The 10,867-nt window shown below is 41.6% G+C and overlaps 1 protein-coding gene across 2 annotated transcripts in view; it reads left to right on the top strand.

Annotated features, from left to right (window-relative positions):
• Positions 1-10,867, top strand: part of THRAP3 (thyroid hormone receptor associated protein 3) — a 79,862-nt gene that overhangs the window by 58,487 nt on the left and 10,508 nt on the right. For both annotated transcript variants that reach the window (XM_017501049.1, XM_037728678.1), the window contains 5 exons: positions 2,506-3,408; positions 5,194-5,898; positions 7,529-7,701; positions 8,416-8,527; positions 9,978-10,062. In XM_017501049.1, coding sequence (XP_017356538.1) covers positions 2,506-3,408; positions 5,194-5,898; positions 7,529-7,701; positions 8,416-8,527; positions 9,978-10,062 — 1,978 coding nt within the window. The remainder of the gene's footprint in view (positions 1-2,505; positions 3,409-5,193; positions 5,899-7,528; positions 7,702-8,415; positions 8,528-9,977; positions 10,063-10,867) is intronic.

The following is a 10,867-nucleotide window of genomic DNA, read 5'->3' as shown; positions in this document are numbered from 1 at the left end:
TAGAGATGAGGTTTCTCCATGTTGGTCAGGCTGGTCTCAGGAAATTGCTTTTAAAACCATGGGACAAGCAAGATTCTTAGTAACTCCTACCCTGGACCCAGAATCTTGATTTAGGCAGTTTAAACTTCAGAAAAGCTCATTTGGTTATGAAAATGCCTTTTTAAAATTTAATCTAGTACCTAGAAGAAACTAAATAAAACTGGTTCAAAACCAAGAGGGTCTGCTGAGAAACAGAGAGACAAAATTGAATTGTCAAAACTGAGAGACAAAATTGAATTGAAAAATGTTAACCAACTCTGAAGTATTTATGACAGCCAGAATTTTGGGCTTTTCTCCATGTTCTGCAAATCATTTGGCACTTGCTCACTGACTTGGCAAATGAGGAAAAAATATTTTAGGCAGGCAGTATGTGCTGGGGTAGATCTAGGGACACTTTACATGCTATCATATACCTAGAAGAGACTGTTGTTCTGGAGGAATTTCTCCACTAGAAAGTATGCTTTTATACTTGATTGTGGTCTGACTTCTCTCTTTTTTAGAAACAGATAAATTTGCCACTGGATGTTCAATTTTTATTTCTGGCTTATCTGTTTCATGGTTTTTTTCTTTTGTTTTCCCTCTCCTGCAAGGAAAGTATCTATCCAGAGAGTTTGAGAAACCATGCCTTTAAATTAACTAACTGCTGAGTTCTACAGAATTGGAGAAAATTGATTATTTCCTTGTATTTCACAGACTGTATCCTTTTAAGTGACATCTCTTAAATAACTTCATTTGCAATCTGCAGAGACTCACTTCCCTGCATCTGTGCAATGACTGCGAGTTTTGGATGCAGTGTGCCCAGGGCCCTCACTAGTAATTGGTAACAGAAGCAGCAGTAGCCTGTGAGGATGGGAACATGAATTAAACCCTCCTTAGTGCTGGTGGTGGATCACCTCCCTCAAGCATAGCCCTTTAATCGGGTCATACTCACTTTCATAATCTGCATCTGCCTCTCCTTTCTTTTCTTATATTGTTACTGTTTTCAAATGAAAAATGTAGAAGGTAAGTTTTTTTTTACTTGTACTTAATTACAATAACAACCAGCAGTAAGATATATCTTTGCCAGTTGCTGTTATTTATGGTATAGATAAAAAAATCTGAGTACGGTGGGCAATAAATAGTGGAAAACCAATCCCACTTTATCTTTAGATTAAATTGAATGTACGTTTCTTCTTAAAAATGCTGTTTTGTTTAGTTGTTAAATCCTGAAAAGTCTTGGCAAATTTGCTAAATGGAGTTATTTTGAAAAACAGATAAAAACACATCTGTTTCCCAGTCAGGCCTGATATGAGAAGGCCTGCTAACTGAAGAGTTTTTATTTTACATGTAAAGAAAATATTACTTGAAATAGTTTTCTAGTAAATTTTACTTATTTCTAGCCAGCTGCTTAGGAGTAGTGGTTAATGTTAATGTCTATATCATAGTAGACAGAGAAAGTGGTATCCAAGAACTCCAGTGGATTTTTACACCAACATACATGATTTCTGGCTTTTTGATGGAAACAAAGCTCCTCATCATTGACAAGCCTGACACTTATGAATGTACAGTTTTTTACCAAGTTAGGTTACTGTTTAGTTCCTGTGGTTCTGATATACCTTGCTATACCAGAGTTCTATATTGTTAAATGGAGACGAACGCAACACTAGCCTTCTGTACACACTGGTATGGGGGTGTTTTTTAGTTACTCTTTGCTAAGTTCGTGTGTGCCTGGGTGTCTTATGGTCAGATAGTGGCCTCTTGTGGCCCCTAGGTAAGATCATGTAGCTCAGCCACAGAAATGTGACCTAAGTAGTGAGACCATTTCCAGGTCCCCAATTTAAAAATACAATATTTTATGCTTTCCTTGTGTGATTTTAGTAAGTTCTTTTAAGCTTTGAACAGATGCATTCTCCAAGTTTTCTTTGGTGTATACCTGTTGTAACTTTACTTTTACAATCCCAGGTCTTAGTGGTATCTAAGAAATTTGTCCCGCATAAGAGGGAGAGAACTGAGTAGGATAGAGTGTGGAGTGTGACCACAGTGTAGGAAGGGGTCAGAGTACCTGTCTGGGTACCACAGCTTGCAGTTTTTTTTCCCCTCACTTCCAATGACCTGGAGCCCCATTAAAATCCCCGTGCCTGTGAAACTGTAAGCAGTTATCATATTAAAATGGTCTTTGTTTAGTTTACTACCTTAAAACAGTTGGTATTTTCCCAGTCACTGTAGCAGTGCACCTCCATTTTAAATGTGCTGCAATATGAATGAAGTGAACCTGTGTTTCATCACTTATTAAAATTATTCTTACCCATGTTTTTGTACTTAGTAAGGGCCGAAAATAGTGGGATTAAATATTTGTTTTTGCCCTTTCTTTGAAAACAAAATAAAGTGAATGACACATCAGGGCAGGGATTTCGGAAGAGATTTTTCTTGAATAAAAATGCTTTTCAAAAATTCAAACATTTGTCTCTCCTTTCCATTCCATTCCAGTTCTAGGTCTCGTTCCAGATCATATTCTCCAGCTCATAACAGAGAAAGAAACCACCCAAGAGTGTACCAGAATCGAGATTTTCGAGGTCACAACAGAGGCTATAGAAGGCCCTATTATTTTCGTGGGCGTAACAGAGGCTTTTATCCGTGGGGCCAGTATAACCGAGGAGGCTATGGAAACTACCGCTCAAATTGGCAGAATTACCGGCAAGCATACAGTCCTCGTCGAGGCCGCTCAAGATCCCGGTCCCCAAAGAGAAGGTCCCCTTCACCAAGGTCCAGGAGCCATTCTAGAAACTCTGATAAGTCGTCCTCTGACCGGTCAAGGCGCTCCTCATCCTCCCGTTCTTCCTCCAACCATAGCCGAGTTGAATCTTCTAAGCGCAAGTCTGCAAAGGAGAAAAAGTCCTCTTCTAAGGATAGCCGGCCCTCTCAGGCTGCCGGGGATAACCAGGGAGATGAGACCAAGGAGCAGGCATTCTCTGGAGGCACCTCTCAAGATACAAAAGCATCTGAGAGCTCAAAGCCATGGCCAGATGCCACCTACGGCACTGGTTCTGCATCCCGGGCCTCAGCAGTTTCTGAGCTGAGTCCTCGGGAGCGAAGCCCAGCTCTCAAAAGCCCCCTCCAGTCTGTGGTGGTGAGGCGGCGGTCACCCCGTCCTAGCCCGGTGCCAAAACCTAGTCCTCCACTTTCCAGCACATCCCAGATGGGCTCATCTCTGCCGAGTGGTGCTGGATATCAGTCTGGGACACACCAAGGTCAGTTCGACCATGGTTCTGGGTCCCTGAGTCCATCCAAAAAGAGCCCTGTGGGTAAGAGTCCACCATCTACTGGCTCCACATATGGCTCATCTCAGAAGGAGGAGAGTGCTGCTCCAGGAGGGGCAGCCTATACAAAGAGGCAAGTATCTCATTTCCCCTGCCTGGTTGTTTTTATCTCACTAGCTGGCAGTTTAATTGTAATGTGATCTAAGTTAGAACTCTGATTAATGGTAAAAGGTAATCCCTATTTCCTAAACTTTTCATTAGTAAACATTAAAAGCATCACCCAAGGAAACCTTTAGGTTAACTCTAGCTTTCCTACCTTCCTGAATTTGTATTGCAGCATAAACTTTCTTTAGACTACTCTGCAATGATGTTTTCACATTTAAAATTTGCCTTGGATTCTACCAATGTAAGCCAAAGAACAGTAGAGATTTGTGGGTCAGCTATCAAAAAAAAATATGGTCTTTGCCAAAATGAATGGCCATTGGAGCTCTTAGACCCTCTAGCACCCACCATCTACTATGTTCGATCTGCATCAGCCCATCATGGTGAAGAGCTGCACCCTCAATACTCTCCAGTTGAGGAGACTGGGCAGAATGGGAAAGGCCAAGGCTTAGTCCAGGAAGGCCTTGTTTTAAAACCACAAGGTGGGTGTATGTCCCAGTAGAAGCCAACACGGCTGCGTGTTAGGAGAGGACATGACAGTGCTTCCGTCTTTCTCCCCTGGGGGACACGGTGAGTTGGAATGTGAATCTTTGTTTGTATGGTTGGATGGATTGGGATGGCAGAGAGGTTACAGGGAAGTTGCATTGGAACCAGGTTGTGGTCAAGAGGGACTAACCCAGCAAGTGGTTTCCCCCACTTTTTTTTTCTTTTATCATATTTAGCATACTTTTTGATCCCTTGATTCTTCTTGGCTATATTAATGCAACTTTGACTTGATTAGGGTTTCTGCATTAATGGTACAGATGAGATGTTTTGAATCTGTACTTGCCTTCAGTAATTCAATTTTTTTTTTATTTTTTTATTTCAATAGGTTTTTGGGGAATAGGTGGTGTTTGGTTACATGGATAAGTTCTCTATTGGTGATTTCTGAGATTTTGGTGCACCCATCACCCAAGCATTGTACACTATACCCAATGTGTAGTTTTTTTATCCCTTGCCCCCTCCCATCCTTCCCCGTGTCCCCAGAGTTCATTGTATCATTCTTATACCTTTGGCTCCTCATAGTTTAGCTCCCAAGTAAGTCTGTTTTAAAGTGTAAGTTTTGTTCCATGCCAGAACTGTGAATCTCTTTAGAAGACTTGAGCATGAGCTCTGCTTTTTCATAAGAAAGAAAATGATGATTTTTTGCTGCTGTCACCCTCTCCCCCATTAACATGTATTTTGTTTTTATTTGTGTTCACAGTACATTTCATATTTAGATCTTCTAGGTGACTTGAAGCAAATTTGAAGTCTCTTTTTAGACTTGTATTTCCAAATGTGAGTTGTATAAAAGCAAAACAGTCCAAGGTTGAACATTCTATGTTACCTTTGCTGAAAGCAGATTTTAAGTGACTGAGTGAAGGTTGGGTAAGACCTTAGTTTTTTTTTTTTGCCCTAGATCACATTACAGGTAAGTAGGTTTTTGTTTTTGTTTTGTTTTTTAGTATCATAAAAATAACTTCTGCTGTTCTCTTTGGTTGCTTTTGTAAGACACAACTCCATGGATCATATATTTTTCTCTTAATTGCCAAGTTCCTAGAACTGTGAATGGCAGTTTTTCAGAAATTATTAGGAAGTAGCCACATAGAAAGTCCTTTGGTAATACTGGAATCCACAAGACATGTTTTTTTCAGTGAATCAAAAACGGCAAGGCACTATTTTAGAGCAAGTTGCTTAAGAAGCCTCTTGTGTGTCTCTTTTGTGTTTTTATAACTAGATATCTAGAAGAGCAGAAGACAGAGAATGGAAAAGATAAGGAACAGAAACAAACAAATACCGATAAAGAAAAAATAAAAGAGAAAGGGAGCTTCTCTGACACAGGCTTGGGTGATGGAAAAATGAAATCTGATTCTTTTGCTCCCAAAACTGATTCTGAGAAGCCTTTTCGGGGCAGTCAGTCTCCCAAAAGGTATAAGCTCCGAGATGACTTTGAGAAGAAGATGGCTGACTTCCACAAGGAGGAGATGGATGATCAAGATAAGGATAAAGCTAAGGGAAGGAAGGAATCTGAGTTTGATGATGAACCCAAATTTATGTCTAAAGTCATAGGTGCAAACAAAAACCAGGAGGAGGAGAAGTCAGGCAAATGGGAGGGCCTGGTATATGCACCTCCAGGGAAGGAAAAGCAGAGGAAAACAGAGGAGCTGGAGGAGGAGTCTTTCTCAGAGAGATCCAAAAAGGAGGATCGGGGCAAGAGAACCGAAGGTGGGCACAGGGGCTTTGTGCCTGAGAAGAATTTCCGAGTGACTGCTTACAAAGCAGTCCAGGACAAAAGCTCATCACCTCCCCCAAGAAAGACCTCTGAGAGCCGAGACAAGCTGGGAGCGAAAGGAGATTTTTCCACAGGGAAGTCTTCCTTTTCCATTACTCGAGAGGCACAGGTCAATGTCCGGATGGACTCTTTTGATGAGGACCTTGCACGGTGAGATGTACTCCTTCTTGATCCTCATCGGTTTAGTGGCCTAAATGGTGTATCCTAGCCCTTCTCACTGGGAACATTCTGCTGTATTCCTCCCCTCCCCCGCTGTCTTAAGCTTCAGTGGTGATACTTTTATATCCACCTATGTATACTGGAGAGTATGTATCACAGAGTGATTGTGTGTTTTGAGGGAGGCAGTATCCCTGGGGTGATGAAATATCTCTTCATTCCTTAGTGACTGGCTTACTCTCTGTTCATCACTGCAACCCCAAGCCCAATACTGTTTCTTGCGTTTAAGATAGCTTTTACCTGTGAAGCCATCCTGGATCCATTCCTAGCTGGGTCACCGAAGTCTGTAGTACAGACCTTCCCCATCAAATAACTTAGCAATTTTATTGTATTTTATTTTATTTTTGAGATGGAGTCTCTCTCTGTCACCCAGGCTGGAGTGCAGCAGTGTGATCTCAGTTCACTGCAACCTCTACCTCCCGGGTTCAAGCAATTCTCCTGCCTCAGCCTCATGAGTAGCTGGGATTACATGCGTCTGCCACCACACCTGGCTACTTTTTGTATTTTTAGTAGAGACTGGGTTTTACCATGTTGGCCAGGCTGGCCTTGCATTCCTGACTTCAGGTCAGGATCTGCCCACCTTGGCCTCCTAACGTGCTGGGATTACAGGCATGAGCCACTGTGCCTGGCCACAATTTTAGAGTTAAGAAAGCCAATACATCAACCCCCTCTCCCCTAAACTTTAGGAAAGAGTTGGGAGGCCGATGCCGACTGGTTTTTTAACTTGGTGTAAACTACTCAGCCAGCTGGAAGTCTGCTTGAACAGCATTCCAGCCACACCCCACTCCCACTTCATGATGTCACCACCTTGAATGGCCTTGGCTGGTTGTGCTAGCTGATCTTTGTATTGATTGATTGAGACAGAGTCTTGAACTCCTGGCCTCAACTGATCCTCTTTCCTTGGCCTCCCTTAGTGTTGAGATTACAGGTATGAGCCACTGTGCCCAGCTGTAGTTTTTTTTTTTTTTTTTTTTTTTTTTTTTTTTTTTTTTTTGAGATGGAGTCTCACTCTGGAGTGCAAAATCTCACTCAGATGCGAAATCTCAGCTCACTGCAACCTCCGCCTCCTGGGTTCAAGCGATTCTCCTGCCTTGGCCTCCTGAATAGCTGGGATTACAGGCACTTACCACCATGCCCGGCTAATTTTTTGTACTTTTTTTTAGTAGACACAGGGTTTCACTGTCGTGACCAGGATGGGCTCGATCTCTTGACCTAATGATTTGCCTACCTTGGCCTCCCAAAGTGCTGGAATTACAGGCGTGCGCCACCGCGCCCAGCCGTTGATCTTTTAAAATACTTTCTCATTTGTGGTGTGTGTTAAAACTAACAGTGACTAAGGTTTAATACTTCACCCCACTTGAAGATTCCAGTAAAAAAAGGGAAGAGAGAGATTTAGGATACTCTTCCATAGTTAGAGTGCATTGAGTTTACTTTGAATTTTGGTAGGAAGAGAAAAAAGAAGTTTGTGGATAGATTTAAAACTGTTTGAAGGAAGTATTTTTATGGTTTTAATGTTCTTTCTGTATATTATGTTTTAATTGGGCCTTCTGTATTTCTTTTTCAGACCCAGTGGCTTATTGGCTCAGGAACGCAAGCTTTGCCGAGATCTAGTCCATAGCAACAAAAAGGAACAGGAGTTTCGTTCCATTTTCCAGCACATACAGTCAGCTCAGTCTCAGCGTAGCCCCTCAGAACTGTTTGCCCAACATATAGTGACCATTGTTCACCATGTTAAAGGTGAGTTCATACCCTGGCCTACTTCAGGCTTGTGTTCCACACTTAGCAGAAGGATGAGTGGGTGGATGAGGAGTTTTGGGGGCCCTGTATCTCATCTAAATGGCCTTGGAAGCTCTGGGTCTGCTTGAAGGAAATTCCCTTCAGGAAGCAGTTTCCATGTTTTAATTGCACACGTCAACATTTAGAAATGCTAGTAACCTGTGACTATGATAATAGGTTAAATCCTTGTGATTTAAAATGGTCGAAAACTTAGAGGCCAATAGTAAAATGACTCTTCTAAGCATCTCTGCCTTCTCCCCTCTAAGTGATATCTTAGGGACCTTGTGGTATGAATTTCTTCCTCAAGGTATTTTATCATCCCGCTGAGCAATGGGGTTAGGCAGGTTAGGGAATGGCTAAGAGAAGTGATGGAGAAGCTGGGTTGGGCCACTTGCAGTTTCTATCTGAATTTAAACTCAAGCAAGAGTTGGCGCTGTGCTTCCGAGGGAAATAAGCTGCAAGTTTCTGTGTCCTAAGTCATGGGAGCTACAGTGGGAATCTGGTCCCCAGTACGGGACTGTGTTTGAACCAGCCGTTTTTCCTTCCTCTTCTCAGTATGTTTGTTGTGTGGGTTTAACTACTTTAGTTGCATCTCTGTGGTTCCCGGTTCCTGCAAAAGAGTTGAACATTGTGTCTCCCTTTGCTAACACAATGTGTTTCTTTTAATACCAACAGAGCATCACTTTGGGTCCTCAGGAATGACATTACATGAACGCTTTACTAAATACCTAAAGAGAGGAACTGAGCAGGAGGCAGCCAAAAACAAGAAAAGCCCAGAGATACACAGGTAAGGACCTGAGCCTTACACTGAAGGTTGTAATAAAAGACTATATCAGACATTAAACTCACCTTGTTAAATTCTGCTGCTAATGCACGTTTAATACAAAATTTCGGGAAACATCCTTAAGACTCTAGGAGAACTGTAGACATTTATATTTGAGAGTGTATAGGACATGCTTTGGGACAACAGTCTCTCACATTGGGCCTGAGGAAAACAGCTCTCTTGACATAGATTAACTGGTATTCTTGGGAGCTGGCAAATGTTACCCTGAAATTACTGTGAGTTTCTGTAGGTAGAGTAAATGCTAGTTTCTTTTTTTTTTTCTTTTGAGATGAAGTTTTGCTCTGTTTCCCAGGCTGGAGTGCCATGGCATAATCTCAGCTTACTGCAACCTCTGCCTCCCAGATGCAAGCGATTCTCATGCCTCAGCCTCGCAAGTAGCTGGGATTACAGACGTGCACCATCACACCTAGCTAATTTTTGTATTTTTAGTAGAGACAGGGTTTCACCATGTTGGCCAGGCTGGTCTCAAACTCCCAGCCTCAGATGATCTGCCCACCTTGGCCTCCCAAAGTGCCGGGATTACAGACATGAACCACTGCATGACAGCCTAATGCTAGTTTCTTTAAGCAAACCCATATGTTAATATTTCATGGTAGTTCACACTTAACATAAGTAGTTGGATTTTTTTGGAAGAATTTGCCTGGCTGGAGGTAGGAGTTGGTAGGATTATGTCAAAGGATTGTAAAGCCCAGCAGGTTTAAAGGCTATTCCATTTGGTTGTGGGAGTCTGTTTACTAGATAGGAGACTAGAAACAGAGTTGGCCTTAGCGGGGGGTGTGTGTGTGTGTGTGTGTGTGTGTGTGTGTGTGTTTTGTTTTGAGATGGAGTCTCACTCTGTTGCACAGGCTGGAGTACGGTGGTGCAGTCTGTGCTCACTGTAAACTCCATTGCCCAGGCTCAAGTGATTCTCCTGCCTCAGCCTCCTGAGTGGCTGGGATTACAGGTGCCTGCCACTGTGCCCAGCTAATTTTTGTAGTTTTTATTAAAGATGGGATTTCACCATGTTGGCCAGGCTGGTCTTGAACTCCTGGCCTTGTGGTTCACTCACCTCAGCCTCCCAAAGTGCTGGGATTATAGGCATGAGCCACTGCGCCCGGCCAGTTGGCCTTATCTTTAAGACTATGGGTAAGTCCATCTTTCTGTGTGTAGCAAAACTAGGAGAGAAGAAAAGCCTCGAACTTCGGTTACACTTTGGGAACTTGGGACTGTGTGTGTGCGTGTCTGCCTATGGGAAAGTATAAGTATGTAAGTAAAGAGTATAAGTAATACATACATCATGAAACATAAGGAAAAAGAATGCCTGTGAATCTATTGCCCAACTTAGGAGCTAGAATATTACCAGTATCATATTCACACAATGGAATACTATATTGTTTTTTATTTTGAATTTTAGGAGAATAGACATTTCCCCCAGTACATTCAGAAAACATGGTTTGGCTCATGATGAAATGAAAAGTCCCCGGGAACCTGGCTACAAGGTGAACTGTTGATTTGATCAGTAATTCCAACAAAATGAGTGCGTTGGGCATGAACTTGACAGAAATGTGTTTGTTTAAATTACTCTCTACTTAAGTTTGTGTTTTTCTTTTAAGGATGGGCATAATTCTAAAAATGAACTACAAAGGGTTAATTTTTATTAAATGTATCAACAACCTTTGTGAAGTGGTTAGAATATGGTAAATGACCCCAAAGTCTATTGAGGTGAGCTTGAGAAAAAAAAGAGAGGAGTTTTGGAACAAGTGCCCATGATGAGAGAAGAAACTTTTTGTGATATTTTTCTGCTTGTAAGTATTATCAAATCAACTGTATACATGCACTATTTCCAACCATGATTTCAAAAAGACATGCATGTCAGAGAAGAGTAAAATATTCATGTCTTAAGTAGACTGTTTTTAAACAGCTGGTCCAGTATTTTTTTTTTTAACATTGTACCATATCTATCATCTGTCAGTTACTGTTACTTTATATCTAAACATTACTTTGACGGCCCAGCTACATTTGCAGTGATGTGCACGTAAACACTGTTATTAAGAGGTTAAAACTTGTAAACAATCTTTTGCTGTGAAATAACCAAATTGGGCTTTTAAAAATCTTAGTATTTATTGATCTTCGTTCACATATACAGTTGAAATTTAAAATTACAGATGGTTATTCCAATGCCGCTGAAAACTTTTCTAAAAATACTAATTTTCAAGTTTTCCAAACGAATTTGTCTTGTTGGTTGAATGTGACTTGAGCAGTCTCTCTTCTCTCCCATCCCTCTTTCCTCCTCCAAGTATCCCT

The sequence above is a fragment of the Cebus imitator genome, unplaced genomic scaffold, assembly GCF_001604975.1.
Source record: "Cebus imitator isolate Cc_AM_T3 unplaced genomic scaffold, Cebus_imitator-1.0 Scaffold277, whole genome shotgun sequence".
In the NCBI taxonomy this organism is placed as follows: Eukaryota; Metazoa; Chordata; class Mammalia; order Primates; family Cebidae; genus Cebus; species Cebus imitator.
Note: the sequence above shows the minus strand (reverse complement) of the source record. Positions and strands in the feature narration are given on the sequence as shown.